The 22,973-nt window shown below is 61.9% G+C and overlaps 1 protein-coding gene across 12 annotated transcripts in view; it reads left to right on the forward strand.

The window, feature by feature from the left end:
* The window catches only part of ADGRB1 (adhesion G protein-coupled receptor B1), a 99,183-nt gene that overhangs the window by 70,188 nt on the left and 6,022 nt on the right, over positions 1-22,973 (forward strand). For 9 of the 12 annotated variants that reach the window (XM_054657046.2, XM_054657050.2, XM_054657051.2 and 6 more), the window contains exons 19-27: positions 1,618-1,721; positions 4,852-4,954; positions 5,973-6,123; positions 6,649-6,718; positions 8,246-8,312; positions 10,557-10,642; positions 12,560-12,658; positions 17,299-17,470; positions 20,996-21,091. In XM_054657046.2, the coding sequence (XP_054513021.2) occupies positions 1,618-1,721; positions 4,852-4,954; positions 5,973-6,123; positions 6,649-6,718; positions 8,246-8,312; positions 10,557-10,642; positions 12,560-12,658; positions 17,299-17,470; positions 20,996-21,091 (948 nt within the window). The remainder of the gene's footprint in view (positions 1-1,617; positions 1,722-4,851; positions 4,955-5,972; positions 6,124-6,648; positions 6,719-8,245; positions 8,313-10,556; positions 10,643-12,559; positions 12,659-17,298; positions 17,471-20,995; positions 21,092-22,973) is intronic. The other 3 variants (XM_016959964.4, XM_054657052.2, XM_054657056.1) reach the window with 1 other exon arrangement.

A 22,973-nucleotide genomic window follows, 5' to 3' on the forward strand; every position in this document is an offset into this window, starting at 1 on the left:
TGTCTGTGCGGGCCCCAGATGTGTGTGTGCGCGCACACATGTGTGCGGGCCCCAGGTGCGTGCGTGTGCGGGTCCCAGGTGCGTGCATCTGTGTGGGCCCCAGGTGCATGTGTGCGGGTCCCAGGTGTGTGTGTGTGTGTGTGGGTCCCAGGTGCGTGCCTGTGTGCGGGCCCCAGGTGCGTGCGTGTGTGCGGGCCCCAGGTGTGTGTCTGTGTGTGGGTCCCAGGTGCGTGTGTCTGTGCATGTCAGGCGTGTGGCCTGCACCACCCCGAGGACAAGTCAGGCATGGCGGTTCAGCCTGGCTTATGACTCAGGTGATGGGTTGGGAAGTTGCTCGGGGTGAACTCATCCATGTAGAAGCGATGTCAGCCTGAGTCCCCTCCCCAGCTTTGCACGCCCTTCAGCCACCTGACTTCCCTGTCTGTCTTCAGGCCTGGCATGCTGGGGCTGTGCAGGGCCATGGGGTCGGGAATGGCAGGGTCTGTGGCCGGCCAAGGCCCTTATAAGGAGGGAATGAGCTGAGTGCAGTGGCCAGAGGCACAGTCATGCGAAGAGGGGAAGGGTCTTCTGGGGGCACCACTGGGGAAGAGCCCTGAGGGGAACCAGGGGGCCTGGGGGGCTCGGGGCATTCTTGTCAGGAAAGGGAGGCTGGCCAGGGGCAGGGCCAGGGCCAGCCCAGCAGCCTTTGCAGAGCCGGGGGGGACATTTGGACAACGCCCAGGGCAGGAGAGTCAGGGAGGAGTGGGGGCCCTCCCTAGGAAGGGGCAGTCACCTAAACTAAGTACCCCGCAGGTGGTGAGGAGGAAGGGCCCACTTTATTCGGGTCACCCCGGCACCCGGATGACACCCCAGCTCCCACACTCTCCTGCCTCTGAGCAGGGCAGAGGTGCCCTCCAGTGCGCTGATAACCTCCCCCATGCCACTGTGGCGGGAGAGGAGCTCACAGGGGGCAGGGCTAGAGGTGGGGATGCCTGGGGCCAGGGCTGGCGGCTAGGCCTAGAAGCTGCAGGGGACTGAGGGGCTGTGGAGGTGACACAGAGTCACCTGCCGAACAGAGAGCGAGGGGTGGGAGGGGGAGGGCTTTGGTGCAAGGAAGCTGTTCGGGATGTGTCCGGGCAGTGGAGGGACACATGGGTGTGGGGTGTCAGGGCCTGGCTGGGTGGCATCTCGGATGGGGGTGGGCCGGCGTCAAAGCGGCTGCTCCCCCCGGATTTCTCGAAGCCTGGGCCCGAGAGGACTGTGCGTGTGGGTGGGCCTGGACCTGGCACCTCCCTGGCCCCGTCTGCAGTGTGGGGCTGGCGCCTGCCTGGAATTGACGGGGTTCTGAGACATGATGGCGGCAAAGACTTATCTGGCATCGGGCTTGGCGTATGACTGTGGGGCACAGGCAAAGGGCCCATCCTCACAGAGCACAGCCCCGAAAGGGAGTTCTGGAGGGCCTGGGCTGGTAGAGGAAACCCCTCGTCTGCAGGGGGCAGGCGGGGAGGTGGAGGAGGGGCTGGGCCGAATGCTGGAGGTGTGACCCGGGGCTGTGGGCTCTCGGGTCTCAGTCTTCGGGTCTGCCGAGTGGGCGTGTGGGGTGCCTCACTCCCTGCGGTCTTTTCCCGGTCCCCACAGAACATGGAGAAGGCGACTCTGCCGTCGGTGACGCTCATCGTGGGCTGTGGCGTGTCCTCTCTCACCCTGCTCATGCTGGTCATCATCTACGTGTCCGTGTGGAGGTGGGTGCCGCCCAGGTGCTGGGCATGGGTGGCTGTGGCTCCTGCATCCCACGCCTCTTCCCCGAAGGTCACGGGCGGGGTCGTGGGTGCCCCTCCCTCCCTTTGTCCTCACCTTCCCAGTCACCTCCGCCTTTGCCACGGACCCAGCCCTGCTGTGGCCCCTCCGAGGCCTCCACAGGTTCCTGAGGCCGCCCCACACACTCATACTGTGTCCATGCCGCACAAACACAGGGGGTGGGGCCTGGTTCCTCCCCTGAACGTGTTCCCTGGCAGTGCCAGCCTGAGTTCCCTCCCCAGTTGTGCGTGCCCCCTCTGCCTGCACTTCCTGACTTCCCTGTCTACCCTCAGGCCTGCAGGCCAGGCCACAGCCTTCCCCAGACCCCCAGTCAGGCCTTAGGGCCCAAAGCCCCTGCTCACTCTCCACCCCAAACCCCCTTTCCCCAAGGCCACAGGGCTCTCAGCCTGCTGTCCATTCTGATTGTGGCCAGTGGGTTTTTGGGGCCACCCAGGCAGGTGTGGAGAGATGTGGAGGAGAGCTCGTGTTTGAGCAGTAACATGCCTGTTGAGTGTGTGGACGCGCCTCCAGGCACTCCCCGCTATCTGCTCCTGTCCCATTGAGTAGAAGTGTGGAGCAGGGAGCAAGGGCTCAAGGTCACTCACTGCCCATGGGGCCGAGTGGGGACTCCCAGCGTGTCCAGAGGAAACGTGGCTCCGGCTCTGCAGGCAGCGCGATGTCAGCCGATAATCGGAACTGACTGCCTGGCTGCTGCCCAAGGTCGGGCATCGGGAGGTCAATGTGGCTGGTGGGGGAGGGTGGCCGAGCTTTCCCGGAGACAGTGACTGGGTTGTGGGTAGTGGCAGGGGCTCTCCACTGTCCTGCCTGAGGGGACAGCATCCACTGGGCTCTAGGGGGACCATGGTGTTTCCTCTTCCTGGGACCTGCCTTCCCCTAGGGCCTGGATTCCACAAAACATCTGGGGAATGTGGTTCAGGGGCTCTGAACTCAGCTCTGATGTCCTGAGTTCTGAGGAAGTTTTCTGCCGACAGTTTTCAAAGCATCTCCCTTGGTGAGCTCTCCTGGCCATCCCTGTGCCCTATGAGCTGCCGGCAGGGACTGTTCTGTGGTCCCCATGAGGAAGTGGGGACCCAGAGAGAGAACGTGACCTGCCCAAGGTCATGCAGCACATCAGGGTCATGTCAGAGCCCCTGAGGCTCAGCCCTGTGCCCTCTGCTCTCCAGCTGGGTGGACCTCAGTCCTCAAGGGCTGCTGGTGATGATGGTGATGGTGGTCCTGGTGGTGGTGTTTGTGGTGATGATGGTGGTAATGGTGATGGTGGGGGTGGTGCTGCTGCTGGCGATTGTGGTGATAGTGATGGTGGTGGTGGTGGTGATTGTGGTGGTGATGGTAGTGATGGTGGTGGTGGTGCTGGTGCTGGTGATTATGGTGATGGTGATAGTGATGGTGATGGTGGTAGTGGTGGTTGTGATGGTGTTGGTGCTGGTGCTGGTGATTGTGATGGTAGTGATGATGGTAATGGTCATGGTGATGGTAGTGATGGTGATGGTAGTGGTGGTTGTGTTGGTGTTGGTGGTGCTGGTGATTGTGATGGTGGTGATGGTGATGGTAGTGATGCTGGTGGTGATGGTAGTGATGGTGATGGTGGTAGTGGTAGATGGTGATGCTGGTGATGGCGTGGTGGTGTTAGTGATTGTGATGGTGATGGTGGTGGTTGTGGTGGTGTTGGTGGTGCTGGTGCTGGTGATTGTGGTGATGGTGGTAGTGATGATGGTAATGGTCATGGTGATGGTAGTGATGGTGATGGTGGTGGTGGTTGTGTTGGTGGTGCTGGTGATTGTGGTGGTGGTGGTGATGGTGATAGTAGTGATGCTGGTGGTGATGGTAGTGATGGTGATGGTGGTAGTGGTAGATGGTGATGGTGGTGATGGCGTGGTGGTGTTAGTGATTGTGATGGTGGTGGTGGTTGTGATGGTGTTGGTGCTGGTGATTATGGTGGTGGTGATGGTGGTGATGGTGGTGGTGGTGATGATGGTGATGGTGATGGTGGTAGTGATTGTGATGGTGGTGATAGTGGTGCTGATGGTGGTGATGGCTGTGTTGGTAATGGTGATAGTGGTAATGATTGTGTGATGATGGTGGTGGTGGTGGTGGTGATGGCGTGATGGTGATGGTGGTAGTGATTGTGATGGTGGTGATAGTGGTGCTGATGGTGGTGATGGCTGTGTTGGTAATGGTGATAGTGGTAATAATTGTATGATGATGGTGGTGATGGTGATGGTGGTGGTGATGGTAGTGATTGTGATGGTGGTGATGGTGGTGATGGTTGTGTTGGTAATGGTGATAGTGGTAATGATTGTATGATGATGGTGGTGATGGTGATGGCGTGATGGTGGTGGTGGTAGTGGTAGTGGTTGTGATGGTGTTGGTGCTGGTGCTAGTGATTATGGTGATGGTGATGGTGGTGATGGTGATGATGGTGATGGTGGTAGTGATTGTGATGGTGGTGATAGTGGTGCTGATGGTGATGGCTGTGTTGGTAATGGTGATAGTGGTAATGATTGTGTGATGATGGTGGTGATGGTGATGGTGATGACGTGATGGTGATGGTGGTAGTGATTGTGATGGTGGTGATAGTGGTGCTGATGGTGGTGATGGCTGTGTTGGTAATGGTGATAGTGGTAATGATTGTATGATGGTGATGGTGGTGGTGGTGATGGTAGTGATTGTGATGGTGGTGATGGTGGTGATGGTAATGGTGATGGTGGTAATGATTGTGTGATAATGGTGATGGTGATGATGGTGATGTAGTGGTGGTGGTGATGGTGGTAGTGATTGTGTGACGATGGTGATGATGGTGATGGTGTGGTGGTGGTGATGGTGGTACTGATTGTGATGGTGATGGTTGTGTTGGTGATGGTGGTGATGATTGTGTGATGATGATGGTGTAATGGTGGTGATGGTGGCGGTGATGATGGTGATGGTGGTGGTGCTGTTGGTGACAATGCCTGCAGGAAGTGGGGTGGGGCTCTGGTCTTGGTGCCACAGGACCACAGCCCCTGTGCAGATGGGGTTCTGTTGGGTGCTGACCTTGGGCCCCTGCACTCTCCACAGGTACATTCGCTCAGAGCGTTCTGTCATCCTCATCAACTTCTGCCTGTCCATCATCTCCTCCAATGCCCTCATCCTCATCGGGCAGACCCAGACCCGCAACAAGGTAGGCAGCCTTGCGTCCTGCCATGCACCTCCCAACATCCTTGGGTGGTGAGGATGGACCCCAGGAGGGGCCTGGACCGTGGGATCCCTGGGAAACTCAGGCAGGCAGGTGTGGGGGCAGGAGGAGGCTGCCCCAGCTACAGGGAGTTCCCCGCCCTCTGCTGTGGCTGCAGGAGCCTGTCAGGGGCTGGTCAGCCAGCCAAGAAGGGCAGCTTGTGTTCCAGTGTCTCTGCTGGACTTGCCCTTCAGGATGAGCCTGCTGCAGCCCTGCCCATCCCGCTGTGGGCAGTGGACTCGGCCTCAGCTCAAGCTGCCTCGGGTGGGGAGTGGCACTCAAGACAAGTGGCACTGTGGTGACAGAGGCTCCCACAGTCCACCCTCTCACCCCCACCCTCGCTAGCCTTGAAGCTGGCAGCTCATGGAGGGCCCCTGCCTGCCCACCCCAGACCCCCTATCCCTGGTTCCTACCCTGTGGTCTCCAGCCCCATCCCACTAAATGTGGCAGGCGCAGCCTTTGGCTGGGGGCCTCTGCTTCCTCAAGGGGCCACGCTGACAATGTAGGAGAGAAAATAAAGCAAGAGGGCCCGCAGTGAGACAGAGAAGGCCTGGCCCCAGGGCCTGCCGTGTGCTGTGGCAGAAGCTCAGGGCCGCTGTGTGGGTGAGGTTGCCTGCGACTTGCTGTGTGTCCATGGGGTGTGACATGCCCTCCCTGGGCCTTGGGCTTACTACCTCCTGAACGCATGGGCGGGTACCTGGACTTTTGAGAAGGCCCCTGGCTTAGCATTTGGTGTGGCTATGAATGGTGCTGAGAAAGATGTCCCAAGGGGGCTTAGATGGTCAACAATTCATCTCGGGGCAAGGACCAGGTGATCTCTGGATTGCCTTCTGCCTGGGGACCTGGTCGGGTCCCAGTGAGGGTGCTGGGTGCTGGGCTGCCAGCTGCAGACAGGCACTCAGTGGGGGCAGGTGTGGGGCCGGGGAGCACCTGCCCAGCCTGCCCCGCCCTCGGCCCTACACAGGTGGTGTGCACGCTGGTGGCCGCCTTCCTGCACTTCTTCTTCCTGTCCTCCTTCTGCTGGGTGCTCACCGAGGCCTGGCAGTCCTACATGGCCGTGACGGGCCACCTCCGGAACCGCCTCATCCGCAAGCGCTTCCTCTGCCTGGGCTGGGGTGAGCCACGGCCTTCCCGACCCTCCTGGACAGATATCCTTCCTCCCCTACTGCTTGTTCCGCCCTGGCAGCCCCTCCTCTCCCCATCCCCTGTGGACCCCTGGGGCCTCAGTTGCTGCTTGGGTGGGCTTCCCCCTCTGGGCCCTCCTTCTTCCATGGAGTCACCAGATAAAGCGCAGGACACCCAGTTCCCTTTCATGTCTAGATAATGAAAACGTTTCTAGCACAAGTATGTCCGGTGCACTATTTGGGACGTACATTTACAAAAAGATGATTCCTGATTTCTCTGCGAGTCAGATGTGCCGGGCACCCTATGTGTTCTCTGCTCATTGGACCACCCTGCGCCCAGCTCCGCAGGCCCTTGCCTTGTTCACCTCCTGCCCCATCTCTTGCTCAGCCCCATCCTCTGTTGGGGGCTTCAGAAGCGCCTGCCTGGCCCCCGCCCTTCAAGGCAGGGCTAGGAGGAGGTGGAGGCTGGCTGGGGACTTGGGTGGGGCCAACACCCTCTCTCTGCTCCTTCTCCAGGGCTCCCTGCACTGGTTGTGGCCATTTCCGTGGGATTCACCAAGGCCAAAGGGTACAGCACCATGAACTAGTGAGTCGGGGCATTGGGGGTGTGGTGGATGGCCACATGGCCCCCCAGAGACTTCCACCGCCCTGGAGGGTGAGGGCTGGCCATGCCCTCCCCCCGTGTGACCCTGACCATCTCACAGAGGCTCAGGGAGGGTGGGGCCCCAGGGGCTGGAGGCTGAGCCCCTTGGGCATCCCCTCCCTGTTGGCCAGCCAGCTTCTCCCTGGCAGTGAGCAGTGGGCAGCAGTTTTGAAAGAAACCGGGCCATCAGGGCCTCCCCCTCTGTCAGTTGGTCCATTAGTCACTCTGAGCCTCAGTTTCCCCATCTGTTCGGTGGGGAGCCCCCCCCTGTACGGTGCTGGTGAGAGGGAGGGCTGTTTGAGACACGAGCTCTGGGCACAGTGGGCACACCCCCACAGCAGGCCTGTGGCAGGGAGGGCAGGGGTCGGAGGCTTATTTCACAGATGATGTCACTGAGACCCTGAAGGGTCAGCTGGACCAGGTCCTTGGGGCCTTAAATGGCAAGCCAGGAAGCTTGGGGTCATCCTAGAGGCAGTCTGGTTCCCCAGGTAGGGAGAGAGGGTCTGGGGCTCAGGATGGGCAGAAGAACTGGGATGGGGAAGGGGAACCGAGGCTTGGAGGGAGGGCCTGGCTGCAGGGAGGGGAGCAGTGGGGAGGGCGAGGCAGGAGGAAGTGACTGATGCTGGCTGAGTGGGAGGGGCGGAGCAGGCCTGGCTCCCTGTGGAGCCCCTGGGGACAGGATGTGGCACCCCCTTGGAGCACTGCCCTGTCTGGGTGGCAGTAGGGAGTAGACATAGCTGAGGGCCCAGGGGGTGAGTGCTGAGAGGGAAATCCAAACACTGTCCCCAGAGATGAGAGAAGCAAATACCTGGCCTGCCGAAGTCAGGGGTGGATCAGGAGGGGATGGGGACATTGAAGTGGGGTTCTGAAGGATGAAGAGGAGTTTGTTTGACAGATGACATGAGGTAGGCTGCTCAGGGTAGAGGGAACGGTCCTTATTGGGTTTCAGGTTTCCATGGGCACCACAGGTGGTGTCCAGAGATCTGGAGAATGTGGGGCTGCTTACTGGGAGGGGGGTGGGGAGGGGGCAGGACAGATGTGTGAGCATAGGACCAGGTGCTGAGGCCACGGGGCCTGAGCCCCAGCATTCAAGCATCGCGTCAGGAAGGAGGGTGGGCCAGAGACCCCGAGAGAAAAGCCAGGAAGGGCCCAGGCCTGGGGAAGGAGGGACAGTCAGGTGGCCTTGGCCCTGCCAGCCTGGTGCCCCTGCTATGTGGCTCTAAGCAGGTGGGTCCCCCCCTCTGGTACTGTCCCCATCTGTAAAATGGGGGTGACAGTGGCTGCCTGGGGTCTCCTGAGGATTCTAAGGCTAAAGAGTGGGTGTGACCTGCCCTGCATGCCGAAGGCGCTTAATAAGTGCCAGTTTTCTTCTGCCACTTCCCAGCTCACCCCTACTCCTGAGAGGCCGGCAGCACCTCTCTGCACGCCCCTCTGCACACGGGCGGTGCTGATGGCCTGTCTCCTCCCCAGCTGCTGGCTCTCCCTGGAGGGGGGACTGCTCTATGCCTTCGTGGGACCTGCCGCTGCCGTTGTGCTGGTACTGACCCGCCCGGGCCCCACTCCCCGCGACCCCACCTGGGCCCCCCAGCTGCCTCCTGGGCCTCGGTGCTGTCTCCTGCCCCAGGCTGTGCACCTGCTGTCCCTTCAGGATGGCCCTCATGGCCCTCATCACCAGGGGGTGGGGGTGCCCATAGCCCCACTCTGACCTGCCCTTGGCATGCAGTGCAGGGGCTGGGCCAGGGTAGTGACCCTTCACACCTGTGAGTCTCGGCTTGCCTGATTATTGGGTGCCAGCTGTGTACCTGCCAGGAGATCCCCACGGGTGTGGTGAGTGAGTGGCATGGGAGGAAGCTGGGGACGGACGGATGATGCGAGCAGCGGGGAGCTGCAGGCTGGACCTGGGTTGTGGGTCCAGATGTGAGGCTGGTGACCGGGGCCCCAGAGCGCCAGATGTGAGGCTGGTGACCGGGGCTGCTTGCCCCTTCAGGGGCCCCAGTGAGGACCTTCCCTGTGTGGGTCCTTGGGCTTTCGTTCCCGCTCTCCTCCCACCTTAGTGTGGAGGAAGGCAAGACTGTGGCAGGTGGCACGCAGGGTCACCGTCCTGGGGTCACAGATGAGCTGCGGCAGCCTGGGGTCACTGGCCTCTACTGGGTCCAGCTCTGAGCCCACTCAGCCAGCCCCCACCTCTCTACTCTGGCAGAGCACCAGGGTTCACACCCACCCTCACATCCCCTCCCCTCTCGCCCCAGGAGAGGCCATCCACGTCAAGTAATTCCTGCTGCCATGAGCGGTGTCTCTGCAGGGCCACACCCCATCCTAGTGGGGACTCAGGCACAGGCTGGGCCTAGCAGAGAAACGTGCATGAGGGGTGATGGGGAGCTAGCCCTGTAGGGGCAGTTGGGGAGCCTACTGGGGGTTGGAGGGGCAGTGGGGCGCCATCCTTGGGCAGCCCCAGACCCCTCCCCACAGCCCTGGCTGTGGAATCCTACCTTCTTTATTCCTTCCTCCAGGCGGGAGGCGGGAGAGGTGTGGGGTACCTGGCGGTGCCCCAAGCACCTGGGGATGGAGGTTGTGGGAAAGGGGACAGAGACAGGAGTCCCACCCTGTACACCCCTCCCCAGGATGTGTCAGGAAGGCAGGCTGACCCTGGCGGCTGTGGGACCCGAGCCCCAGCAGCCCCTCCTGTCCTTGGGGCCACGTGGGGCAGGCTGGGCAGAGCCTGCTGCAGGCAGTGGCCCGTCACTGGTGCCCATCCTCTCTTCTCTGCTCCGGCCACATCAGAAAACTAGGCTGCCCAGGAAAGAGGCCACCACCCATCAGGCTAGCCAAGGCTGTGACGTGGGTGTCTGGGAACTCTGCATCCATTGTGGAAAGCAGGCCGGCTGTGTGGTCATGAGCCCTGAGCTGGAGGGCTACACGGTCTACCACCCTGGTCTTCTGGAGGTGAAATGCCTGGTCAGGGGTCCATGGAGTCCTGGGGTCTCCCAGCCTCCAGCTTCTGGAACCTGGGCCTGAGGAAGTCAGGCCTTGCCCCTCGGGGTCCTAGCAGCATCTTTCTGCAGAGTGGGGATGCAGGAGGAGGGCCTCAGGGAGCCTCGGGCAGTTGGGGAGCAGAGAGTATGGCCTGAGACTCCTCCTTCCCCCCAGCAGAGGAGGCCAGGAGACAGGGGGAGACCCCAGGATGCTCAGGGCCAGTGGCTTCCCGGGGGTGCTCCGGGAACAGCTCTTGTCTTGACTGGTAGCCTGGACAGTGGCAGGCATGGGAGACTTACGTTAGAGCCCAAGAAGAGCCTCCCTGGGTGCAGGCGCCCAGCCAGGGCCCTTACGGGGTGGGCAGTTAATCTGATGGGAATAGGAGAGGGAGATCAGGAAGGAAGTCTAGAGAGAGGAGGTGGCCTGCCCCCAGAGCAGAGAGCCAGGAGGAGTGTGACCCCAGGGAGAGCCAGGATTGGTGTCCCTTAGACAGGTTTCAGCTGCAGGCTGGCAGGGGCCTCCGGGCCCTGTGGGTGGGGAGCTCCCTGGTGGAAGGGATGCAAGGAGTGCAGCAGAGGTGCCGACGGTGCGGGTGACACACAGAGAGGGCCCTGCACGGTTGGCAGCTGGGCTGGAGGTCACCTGACGTCCCATCAGGCACTGGGGTTCCTGTGATGGAGGCACGGGAGGTGACCCTGGGTGGGGTAGGGGGTCGTGGTTGGCGTAGCCAGCGTCGGTCCGGCCAGTGTCAGCCCCTGAGCCTACGGCGGCCCTCACCCCCACACCCCCATCACTCTCTGCCCGGCAGGTGAACATGGTCATTGGGATCCTGGTGTTCAACAAGCTCGTGTCCAAAGACGGCATCACGGACAAGAAGCTGAAGGAGCGGGCAGGGTAGGACCGGGGCTACACGGCTCCTTGCCCGCCCGGAGTGCAAGACCCAGAGCCCACCCAGCCCCGGGGGATGGAGAACGCTCCATGCCCAATCTGAGACTGCAGGTCCAGGGACCCCGGAGCGGGTGGGAAACGGAGGCACTGAGTACAGAGGCCCCTTAGGCTCAGCCAGCCCCTGCCTATCACCGTGCCTCAGTTTCTCCATCTGACCTGGACAGGGTGGGCCCCATAAAGTCCTCAGAAGCTGTGAGACTGATTGTGCAGGGATACCCCGCCTCTGCCCAGCTTGCAGGGTGGCAGCAGGGCGCCCCCAAGGCTGGGTGCTGGGGGTCCCTGGCCCCCCACTCCCCTACCACAAGGCTTGCTCCATGGCCAGGGGGAGGATGTCGCCTGTCCGTGCAGGGACTCCCTGTCTTTGTGGGACCTTCATCATGGGGAGGATGGTGCAGAGGACAGGTGGAGCTGATGTTCCTCCCTCCGGGGAACCCAAGCCCAGGGAGTGCTCTCAGCACAGCAGCTGGACAGGGCGCGGGAGCAAGACAGAGGCGCTTGGGATGTGTGGCTGCACCCACCTTTGAGGGACAGGGCCCTGGGCACAGAGGGGAAGCTGCGGGGCGTGGGGAGCTGACTAGGGCGGACAAGCCCCTCTTTGTCCTCCTGCCCCTAACCTCTGCCTGCTGCTCTGTGTCATCCAGCCCTGGCTGGTGTCTGCGTGGGCCCCTCCCCTCCGTGCCAGTCTTGCTTGGATGCTTGGTGTCTCTCTGTCTCTCTCTCTGTTCCTGTCTCTCTCTTCCTGGCTCCTCCTGCTGTCCCCAGTGAACAGACGCTTTCAGGAAGCCTTCCCCTTGGGTGCCTGTGGGTTCTGGTCCTGGTTAGGAACCAGCCGAGCTGGTGTCTGATGCTGAGTGCGTGCCGTGGCCCTGGGGTCTGTCACTCTGGGTGGGAGTCGCGGTGCTTTGTCTCCTGGCCTGGGAAATGGAGGCTGGAACAGGCCTCTCTAAGGCCTTGCCCTACCTGTCCCCGGAACACCCTGTCCCACACTGCTCCCAAGACAGTGGTCACACTCAGAAGAGGTCCCCAGGGCTACACATCCGGGGTCTGAGCATGGCAGACTGCCTACCTGGTCGTAAAAGCAGCAGTGATCTCAGGGGCTCACCCAGGGTGGATGTTTTGTTTGCTTCTTAGAATAACCATTGTGGCAGATTCTATGGTTATAGTCCCATCTTACAGCTGAGAAATGGAGGTTTAGGGAGGTTGAGTGGCTGGTGGAGCTGAGCTTCCAGGCCAGGTGGGCACACACTAGAACTAAGCCCAGGCGGCCTGCACTCTGCCCACCTCGCCCTGTGTGTGCCACGGGGGCCAGCTGCGTTAGGTGCACACAGCCCAGGAGCGCACCCAGACTCGCCTATGTGGCCGTGTAGGTCTCGCCGCCCACGTAGACGGGATGGAGGTTGGGGTGGAGGGGCACCCAGTACACCGGTCTATGTGTGCACGCACACCCACACGCATGGGCACACACACGTGGGCATACACATGCCACGAGGACCTGCATGAGGTCCCTGCCCAGGTCAGCTCCCTCACAGACACACGGAAAGGGGACTGGAAGGCGCAGTGGCCTCCCTCTGGGAATTTTGCCGCTTTGTGCAGACGGAGGCAGGGTCCACCCTCAGCTGAGCACAGGGACCCCTCACTACCTTCCCCCCATGCCTGCCACGTGCAGCCCTCAGCCCTGCCCACCACAGCGCCCACGCCCCAGGCCTGAGTTCGTGAGGTGGCTGAGAGCCCCCAGGACCATCCCTGTTGGGGCCCAGGCTGGACTCCTGAGTGGCTGGTTTTGCACTTTGGCCCCGCCCCTCCTGCCTGGTTTCCGAGAGCAGAGCGCTTGCTTTCGTTTCAGCCTTTTAATTTCACTTGCAGTCAGCCGCCCCCGCACCCCCTTGGGCGCGCCCTCAAGTGTGCCGAGTGTGGAGTCCTCTCTGCCGCCGATGCCACCTCCGACGCCACCAGTAACGCCATGTTAGTGCCTTCGCTGCCACCTCCCTCCTAGGCCCACCCTTGGGGCTCTGCGCTCTGAGTCACCTTTTGTTTGTTTTATGTTTATCTTTCATTTCTTCCTTTTCTGCCGTCCACTCTGGGTTTCTAGGCCACTCCCGTCCCCCCGATCCACTGCCCTCAGCTCCTCCTTCCATCCTCCCCACAGGCCTGCTCTAGGCCTGGCAGCACAAGGCACTGCGGGTGCAGGGCGTGGGGCCTGGCCTGGGCACAGGCGGAGTGCAGCTGTGGGCTGCGCTGCGGTAGGGAAAGAGCGGTGGTCAGTCCTGTCCCTCTGGGGCCCGAGTGTGTGCCAGGCTGCAAGCTGTGGTTTCTTGCTTCTGGAGTTGAACCTCCACCCCCACCCCTGGTGCTGCTGGCACGGAGCCCAGGATGGCTGATGCCTGGGCAGGGGTCTGCACCCATGACACCCCCGCAGCTCTGTGGTGGGGCAAGGAGACTGGCCCTGGCCTGCCTGATGGGAAGCCTCCCTCCCTGTGAGTGCACGTGAGCACACATGTGAGAGCATGGCTAGGTGTGTGCATGTGTGTGAGTGTGCATGCATGCCACTGGGGGTGTGTGGGTATGCATGTCACCAGGTGTGTGTGTATGAGTGTGCATATGTGAGTGTACATGAGTGTGCATTCGTGTGAGAGCATGACCAGGTGTGTGCAGATGTGTTTGTGTGTGTGCCCATGTGAGAGTACTTGCTTTTGTTTCAGGCTTTTAATTTCGCTTGTAGCCAACCGCCCCCGTACCCCCTTGGGTGTGCTCTCAAGTGTACTGAGTGTGGAGTTCTCTGCCGCCAGTGCCACCTCTGATGCCACAAGTGTGCAAGTGTGTGTGTACATGTGTAAGAATGTGCCTTGATGTGTGCAAGCATGCATCTGTGTGAGTGCAACCCACTGTGCATATGTGTGAGCGTGCATGTATGTGTGAGTGCAACCCAGTGTGCATACGTGTGAGCATGCATCTGTATATGCGTGTGTGAGTGTGCATCTGTGTGTGTACCTGTGAGCGTGCATCTGTGTGTACCTGTGAGCGTGCATCTATGTGTGTGAGTGCAACCCAGTGTGCATATGTGTGTGTGCATCTATGTGTGCAGACGTGTGAGGATGCATCTGTGTACCTGTGAGTGTGCATCTGTGTGAGTGCAACCCGGTGTGTGTATGTGTGAGTGTGCATCTGTGTGGGTGCAACCTGGTGTGTATACATGTGAACGTGCATCTGTGTGTGGATGTGTGAGCATGCATCTGTGTGTGTACCTCTGAGCGTGCATCTGTGTGAGTGCAACCCAGTGTGCATACGTGCAAGCGTGCATCTGTGTGTGTGAGCACAACCTGCTGTGCGTATGTGAGCATGCATCTCTGTGAGTGCAACCTGGTGTATATACATGTGAGTGTGCATCTGTGTGTGAGTGCAACCTGATATTTTGTGTTAGTGTGTGTGTATAAGTGTGAGTGTGTATATAATTGGGCATGTGCCTGTGTGTGCGTGTGTGTGTATGAGCGTGTGAGCATTGTGTATGTGGGAATGTGTTTATAGGTGAGTGTGTGAATGCATGTGTGTGTGTGTGTACACATGTGTGCCTGAGAGCAGGAGGCAGCCAGGGCCAAGGGAACAGGGAAGGAAGGGTTCAGGGTCAGGGGCTGATCTGCTGACCTTGGGCAGCCTTAGCATCTGTGCATAGGGCAGGGCGGTATGGGCTCAGGTGGGTGGGGCCAGTTGGGCTTTCCAGCCTGAGGGGTCATTTTATCCGTGCCCTGCCTCCCTCAACCCAAGGTGAGGGTGGTACGCCCAGGTGCATACCCCTGTACCCTCCTGCTTTGCTCCCTGAGCCAGGCACTAGGGGTCCAGGGTTTTAGGAGCCGTGGGAGAAGGGCTCTCGGCCCTGGCACTGTGCAGATGCGAGTGGGGCGAGGCTAGCCAGGGTGGGAGGAGCAAGCCCGGAGCTGGGGCAGCGTCCACACTGGCCTGCCAGGCCCCGGGAAGTTCAGGTTCTTTGGGGCTAGTGTTGCCCTTTCTTTGTCTCAACACCAGGGATGTGGCAGGGGCTGTGGGATCCACCCCATCTCATTCCATCAGAGAGAAGTGGGGGCCAGAAGGATGTTCCCTTTGAAGTCACTCAGAGCCTCTCCCCGCACCCCGGGCACCTGCCTCTCCAGACCGGAGCAGGCGCGGTGCAGCTGGGCACTCCTGGCCTCCCCTTCAGCAGCTCCTGGGCCTTTCTGCTTCCTTCCCACCGCTCTCTGCAGAAATGTTTCCCAGCCGCAGAGGCTGAGCTGCTGTGTGGGAGTAATTTACAGGTCCCCAGGCCCCAGGCCACCTGCCAGCCGCAGCAGATCGGGCTGTAAATGTCAGGCCTGGAGACCCAGCTGCACCACTGTATCCCCTGACGGGCAGCAGCAGGGGTGACTGACAGCAGGCAAAGAAGTCTCCATGGGGAGGGAAGCCCTGCACCTCCTCCCTTAGGACTTGGGTGAGGAGAGGAGTCCAGGGTCCCGGCTCAAAGAATACCAGCTTTGGAAGGGAGAAGAGAGATTCTCCAGCTTATCGCCATGGGAAAACCGAGGCCCCAGCCGAGGGGTCCTGCTCTGTGTCAGTGAGTGTTTCCTTGGCTCTGCGAATATTGATGGAGGGCCTCCTCATCACAGGCCCTGTGCCAAGTGCAGGGACACAACAGTGAGTGACAGCCAGGGCCCTGTCCGCTGCTGCAGCCTGGAGGGAGCAGCACGGTCATGGGCAAGGGAGGCCTCTCCGGACGCCTGAGTTCCCAGGCGTGGGGTGCACAGGGAGCAGGGGCAGGCTCTCCAGGGCCAGGGGAAGGGCCAAGGAGGTTGGTGGCCTCTGGTACACTCCAAAGTTGTACAGGGAAGAAGGAGTCCCATGAGGCTGTTAGAGCCCATCCTATGTCCAAGAGCAGGAGGGGCGGGTGCGTGGCCAGGGCCACCGTACCCTGAGACCCGGGAGGCACTGGCCATGCAGGACCAGGCCCTCTGTCCTGGTGCTGCTCTGGGCTCTGGGCCTGCACGTGTCCTAGCCATGGGTATGTGGTCATGCCTGAGGCTGGGGCCAGACAGATCACTGCCGGACAGCATCACTGAAGAAAAGCAGACCAAGGCCTGGGGTAGAGGGCCGGGTGGAGGAGAGGAGGAAGAGAGTCCAGGAGGCAGGCATGGCTGGCTGTGCCTGCTGAGAGGTCCTGAGAGATGACGACACAGATATCCCTTGGGGGCTGGGCCCTGCACAGGTGTCCTGCACTAGGGGTGGGAGCAGCATTGGTGACCAAGCCACACTATAGAGGGCTGAGGAGCAGAGCGTGTGGTTTTGGAGGCCCTTGTCCTGGCAGACTCCAGGTCATTCCAGCGTCTCTCCTGCCAGCCCTGGTGTGCCAGCTCCTGCCTGGCATTCTGACCGCACACCTGTGCCCCCTACTCCCTATTCAGTCCTCCTGCCCCAGCTCCCCCTGTGTAGGAGGAGGGGAGGAGGGAAGCTGGCGCCAGCACCCATTCCGGGTGGTGATGACAGTCCTGCGGGCTGTGGGGCCCCCTGCGGGCAGGCACAGGGCCACCTCCCGAGCACTCACCGCAGCCGGGGTCCTGCTGGCCTCTGTCTGTGTTCCACAGCCCCGGGAAGCAGGTTGGTGTCCCCACTGTGAGCAGGAGAGCACAGGCTCAGAGGCCACGCGCGGAACCCAGTGGGTGGATGTGGGGAGGGGCCCAGGCCTTCACTGCTCCCAACGAGGCTGGGCTGCAGGGGCGAGGGCTGCTGTGAGGCTCCTGGAGGACCTCCTGGGAGGGGGTGGCACTGAGCGGCAGAGGCAGCAGGAAGGGTCTACAGGCAGGTGGCCGCTGGGGTTCAGGAGGCATGGGCGGAGCTGGCCCACGAAGAGGAGGAGGCGCCTGTCAGTCTATGTGTTGCCGTCTGTCTCTGTCTCTCCTCTGCTCCTCCCCTGCTGGCCTTGGCCGTCTGTCTGTCCTCATCTCATTCCCTCTAAGCTTCTCTCTCTCCAGGTCTCTGAATTCTGGGCTCCACCCTCCCCTCCCCACCATGGCCATCTTGCTCTGCCCTTCAGGGCCTGGACCCCTCGCCTGGGGCCTGTGGGCTCTCTGAGGGTCCTGGACCAGGGGATCCTCCTTGGCCCACCCCACACCAGACAGCCCATCCCTCTCCAGCCTGTCTCCCTTCCCCTGTCACCTCCTAGACTGTCAGGAACCTGGATCTTCCCAAAGAGCCCTTCCCCCTTGCCCAGCTTCTCAGGACCTCCGTCCTGAGTCCTTGGGTCCACTCAGAGACCTTGGGCTTGGGGAGGGGGTGCTGGGACCTCAGTGTTGACAGTGGGCTCCTCCCCAGCCTGGGGCAAGGGCTTGAGAGGGGAGGGGCAGAGTGTGGGACAGGATTGGGGGAGTCCTGGGGAGGAGAGAGGGTGCAGACGCAGCCTGGGCAGTGGTGGACCCCTAGGGAGACTCACCCCAGAGAGGAAGGGCTGCTTGGCCCAGGCCCCCAGAGACAGAGACGGGGACTTAGGGCTGGGTCCCCACCGAGGCCTGGAGATGCAGGGTTCAGGGCAGGGTGTCCCTGGGGGCAGGGGCAGGGGCGGCAGCGCTGACGCCCTCCATCCCCAGGGCCTCCCTGTGGAGCTCCTGCGTGGTGCTGCCGCTGCTGGCGCTGACCTGGATGTCGGCTGTGCTCGCCGTCACCGACCGCCGCTCCGCCCTCTTCCAGATCCTCTTCGCTGTCTTCGACTCGCTGGAGGGCTTCGTCATCGTCATGGTGCACTGTATCCTCCGTAGAGAGGTGGGTGAGGCAGCCTCTGTCGGGCCGGGCTCCTGCGGGGTCCTGGGGCTGCCGAGTGGCCTCCTCCTTCCCCGAGGACCTCGGCAGGGAGATTGTGGGTAGGCGCAGCATCCATGACCCTGACACATCTGCAGGCCTCGGTGGTCCACAGAGCGGGGCCTGCAGGTGAGCGTGTCCACCCCACTCTCCCTGGGAGCGGCCCAGGCAGTGCAGCACCTTCCCAAGGATGCCCTGCGCCCGCACTGGCTTGGGGGCGTGGGGGACGAAGGCACATGGGGCCCCCATCCTCAAGGGGCCTACAGGAGTGAGGAAGCTGGCAGCAGAAGTAGACAGCTTCCAGGGCAATAGAGACTCCGGCTTCCGGCGTTTTCTGGATCTTTCCAGAAGGTGTCACTAGAAGGTTTTCACCAAACTACATCCCAACTACCGCCTGGCTGGTGGCCACGATTGGGATGCTCTTGCGGAGGCTGGAATGTGGGAAAGCATGCATGTCGACCTGGGTGGCGTAGGACACCTGCTTCCAGATCAGCGCCAGGAGGGCGGAAGGCCCAGGAGCGGGGCGGCCACCTCCCCCTTCCTGGGTCCCCCTGGAGAGACGGCAGAGGGGCTGTTGAAAAGCACACAGGTTCCCGAGGGTGAAGAATACAGGAGAAGCCGACAGCAGGGGAGCCGGTAGGCGGGGAAGCAGGATGAGAGGTGCGGTCCCAGCTAACTGGAGACAGCCCAGGCTTCGGCCAGCTGCAAGGAGCCAGACGGTGTCAGGAGTGGGGCCCGCCCCCTCCCCAGGATCTCTGGCTGCCACAGGAAGGTCAGGCATGGGAGGCCTGGTTTTCCGGCCTTAGGTGGCGATTTCCATCCCAGCCTGGAAGGGCAGGGCTGCCCTCTTGGCCTCCACGGCCTGGGCTTCACTCTCTGGGCAGAGTGAACAGAGGGGCTCTGGCCTGGGGCAGCTGGCACAGCTGAAGATGGGGATGCCGCCTGGAAACAAGTCAGGGAAGTGGATGTGCTGAGCCTGGGTCACGTGTCAGCGCAGGCCTCCCAGACCCAGACCTCTGCGGGGAGGTGTGAACGCCCCTCTCAAGGCAATCTGACTTCGAGGAAAGACAGGAGGAGGAAGAGCCGGAGTTCTGATGTCCAGCAGCGAAACGGCTCCTGTACCAGTCAACCACCAGCCGGGCAGTGCTCCACACTTACATCCCAGCAGCTCCTGATGAGGACAGCAGAGCTCCTGTTGGAGTTGCAACCCAACCAGACAAGCAGGAAAACAGCGTGGGGACAGAGGCAGCCCAGGAAGGAGAAACCTCAGTGGCCCCTTCTTATCCTCACCTGGGAGAAGCCGCTCACCCTGGTGTGCGCCACATGGGCCAGGCCCTGGTCCCAGCAATGAACTCGTGTTAGTGAATCTCATGACAGCTTCTAAAGCAGGTGCCACCTGCTCCGTTCCACAGACAGGACAGCTCCAGGGAGCTCGTCACAGGAGCTCATCACCATGGCTGGGATTTCAGGCCAGGCGGTTCTTCTCTGAGGCCACACTCCTGGCCCCCAGTGCCTGGCTTCTGTGAAACAAGAACAGTAGCCTATGAAAAAGGAACAAAAAGAGCCTTGTGGAAATTAAAAACAGAGAGCAGCTCAAAGCTCAGTAGAAGGAAAATGGAGGCAAAATATCTCACAAAATAGAAAAGACGGAAATTGGAGAGATTTCTCAAACAATTAGGCAAATCCCCAAGGACCAACTGACCGGTGACGGGAGCTGCAAAGGAGACAGCGGAGAGGAGGGGCTCCAGGGAGGCAGAGCCCAGGGCCAGCTGGAGCAGAGGACTGGCACTGGGGGTCTCAGATGTGCAAGAAGCCTCATGGTTGGCAAATGGGGTCGGGGAGGAGGGGACCCAGCATGCTCCTATGGTGGGCGGGGACAGAGGACACCAGGGCCAGACTTCCCCGAAGCCCCCAGTGAGCTCCCAGCCCCTGCATGTGGGCTCCGTGCTGCAGGGCCTTCAAGGTCCTGCCCAGAGATGGCTTCCGCCTGGGCCTGGTAGCAAGGGGCCTTGCCTACCCAGGTCCTCAGCCTCGGGGGTGGTGGCCAGGGCTGCAGAGCATGCTGAGGAGGCTGGGCCAGGTGGAGGCCATGCCGGGCAGCCCAGCCAGCCCTGTGGCCTGGGACACTCCTGCAGGTGGGCAAGTCAGTCCCTCGTCTGCCCATGAGGCTGGGGCCTCCTGGGCTGAGGCTGGCTCGGGTGTTCCTGGAGAGGGTACCAGAGGGACTTGGGGAGCCCCAGCTCCTCTGCTCGCCCACAGAGAGCACTTCCCTACCTGCCTGTGGGACCGGGCACACGGTAGGTGCCCAGTAGGCATTTGCGGGGCGGGTCCATGAGGGAGAGGATGGCAGGAAGGCACACCTGCTGTGGCGGCCTGGAGTCCTTAGCTGGTTTCCGGGGGTCAGAGGCCACTGAGACCCTGGTTTCCAGGCCTGGCCCTGCCTCTGACCAGCTGTGTGGCCACAGACAATTCTCTCGCCCGCTTTGGGCCTCGGTCCCCATCTGCCTGATGAGAGGGGTGGGCTGGGTGTGTTCAGCCCCCCAGCAGCATGAAGCAGAGCACTAGGTGAGGGAACGGGGCCACAGGTCTGTGGTTGAGTGGGTGGGTAGGTAGGAGGGTGCTTGGAAGCCAGGAGCCCCAGCTTGCCCTCTTTCTGCCTCTGCCAACTTCTGTTTGGATGCCTCCTCCAGGAAGCCCTCTGTGCTTTCATGCCCCCCACCACCCCCAAGGATTCCCTTTATACACTGTTACCACCAGAGTGTCAGCGTGCTGCCCAGAGCAGCCCGCAGGAGGTGGCTGCCGGCCCCACGGGAGGGACAGTTGGCATTCGTAGATGATGTCTCCTGGATATCCAGTCTTTACCTCCTTGGGAGTTCCCTGTCCATAAGCTCTGCTGGCCGCTGGTCTTCCCCTGTAGCCCCTCCTACAGAGTCTGCTGCCGTCCTCACCACTGTCCCCCCTGAAGAGTGGGTGGCTGTGAAGGGTGAAATCCCCCTTGACAGAGTGCTGTTCCCAGTGGGGTGGCTCTGGGGAGGGGCCGGGCTCAGGCACCCTGGCATAGCACCCCACACTCCCAGGGCAGTGAGGGCCAGGCTTTCCACTGGCTCAGAGGAGGCAATGACGTTGAAGCTGCTGGAGATGCAGGCCAGGTCCAGGGACATCTTCGGCCCGCTGCAGGTCAGGGCAGGTTCTCGCAGGCAGACTCTGGCCCGAGGGCCTGCAGCAGCTCTCGGTGGCTGGGAGCTTGGTAGAGAGAATCTCAGACAGGAGAGGGGTAGGCTGTTCCCCTCCTGGGGTCTCTTTTCCCCTTCTCCACCCAGTGGGTCATGACTCAGCAGACCAGAGGTGGCCCTGTGGGGAGGCCTCCTGCTGACCAGCCCTGCCCTTCCCCGAGATGCCCGCCCCCCCACAGGTGCTGCTCATCTGATCTGGCGCTGGCGCAGGGTGGGGACGTGGCTGCCACTGAGGTACTCGGCTCTCCCTCCCCAGGTCCAGGACGCTGTGAAATGCCGTGTGGTTGACCGGCAGGAGGAGGGCAACGGGGACTCAGGGGGCTCCTTCCAGAACGGCCACGCCCAGCTCATGGTAGGACTCAGGGCCCGGGGACTCAGGCTGCCCCACCTGCCTCGTACCCCTGCCGAGTGCCTCCAGGCCCTCGCCGTGCCCCAAGCTCCCCTAGGCCCCAGCAGCCCTGCTGAGAGGAGCTCTGAACCCAGTGTGCAGTTGGGGAAACTGACGCTCGCCAAGTGGAACCCCTGGTCCGGGGTTTCCAGCTGGGAAGGCCTGAGCTGATGAGTTTGGAGGTCTCAGCGGAGGCTGGCATCCACCCCACACTCACCCCCGCTGGCAGCAGTGCCCATCTGGCTGGACACCACCCTCTGAGCATCCCAGCCCTCAACTCAAGGTCCTCATCCTTACACCTCCCAGGCCCACCCTCAGTGCCCTCCATCCCCACCCAGGAAAGTCCTGCTCAGCTGCCACCTAGGGGTCCAGCCTAACCTGCCCATCCCCTGCCCCTACCCCGCATATTCCCACCTGCTGCCTCCCTGGCGCTCCCTGGGTGCTGCCCAGTCCTCAGCCCCTGCAGGGTGACCCTCCCGTGTGGCCCCTGGCCATCCTGCCTTCACCCTCTCTGGGCTCTCTGCCCTCCCCCTACCCATCCTGGTGTCCTCAGCCGTGTGTTCTGCACCCCCCGCCCCTGCCTGTGCCTGCGCCTGTCCTCTTTACAGCACAGCGTTCCCACGACACGCACAGGCCCTGGGAGGGCGGCCTGAGTGGCGCTTCCTATGTAACGGCCCCCAACAGCCCCCTGTGGAGCCTCAACTCTTCACACCTTTGACCTCAGCATCTTCCTCCTGCAGCCCTGTGCCCCTGGGGCTCAGCCAGGACCCACCACGGTCACCAAGTCTGCTCCCACCCACACCCGTCACTAGACCTCCTGCTTCTGCACCCAGGGGCTGGCACACAGGGTGGAGCCAGGCCCCCTTCTCCACCCTCTAGGCCTCAGGACAGCATCCACGCCCTGGCCTGGTCCTGTGCAGAACCCGCAGCTGTGCTGGTCTTGCTCCTGCCCCTGTGTCCTTCACACAAGCTTCCACCCCAGTTGTTGCCCACCCTGCGCACTCCCGTGGGTCCCCTCCTCCAGGGAGCCCTCCTTGACTCTTGCCCCATGGTGCCACCTTTCTGGGCTCAGGCCACGCCCCTGGTGAACTCTGCACGGCTGGCGCGCGGGAGGTGCTCCCTGGGTCCCGGGGTGCCCAGCCACCTCACGGTGGTTGTGAAGCTCACAGGCAGGGCCTCAGCAGATGGCATGTCCAGCCCCGGGTGAGGGTGAGGTCCTTCAGTGAGAGACGGCCACTTCGGTTCTTGGGTGACGTCCAGGCAGGCCCCTCACGGCTCCATGCCTCAGTGTCTCCATCAGCCAGGGAGCAGGTGTCCACCAGTGGCTAGCTTGTCATTTTGGGACACAGCTTCCCCCTCCCCCAGCGTTTCTCCTGGCCTGACCTCTGATCCCAGGGGGAAGATTTTGTTGTCTCCAGCCAACCCAACCCCTGCATTTGCAGGGAAGAAACCTCCAGGTTTTCAGTGAAGGGTGGGCCTGTCCCCTGGAGCCCCAGGGTCCCTGGAGAAGGACAGCCCCAGGCTTGGGCAGGTCCTGAGCTCCCTGAGGGCGGGTCTGGGCCGCCCACTCCTGCCTCCCCAGCTGACTGTCAGCTTGGTGTGGCTGCCTGAGGGTGGTGGGTGCCGGCCTTGGCCCAACATCCCCCCGCCACCACCTCTCCCTCCCCAGACCCTGGATGGGGCCCCCTTGGAGGGATGTGGGGGACCAAGGGGGAGAGTTCTGGTGCCGCAGGCCCAGAGCCATTCCTGAGGCCTCGGGGGAGAGATGAGACCAGAGGAAGCAGGAGGTCATCAGCTCCCAGATGCCTTGGAGAGAGCACACATGTGTGCCTCACAAACAGTCTCA

This window comes from Pan troglodytes, chromosome 7 (assembly GCF_028858775.2).
Source record: "Pan troglodytes isolate AG18354 chromosome 7, NHGRI_mPanTro3-v2.0_pri, whole genome shotgun sequence".
In the NCBI taxonomy this organism is placed as follows: Eukaryota; Metazoa; Chordata; class Mammalia; order Primates; family Hominidae; genus Pan; species Pan troglodytes.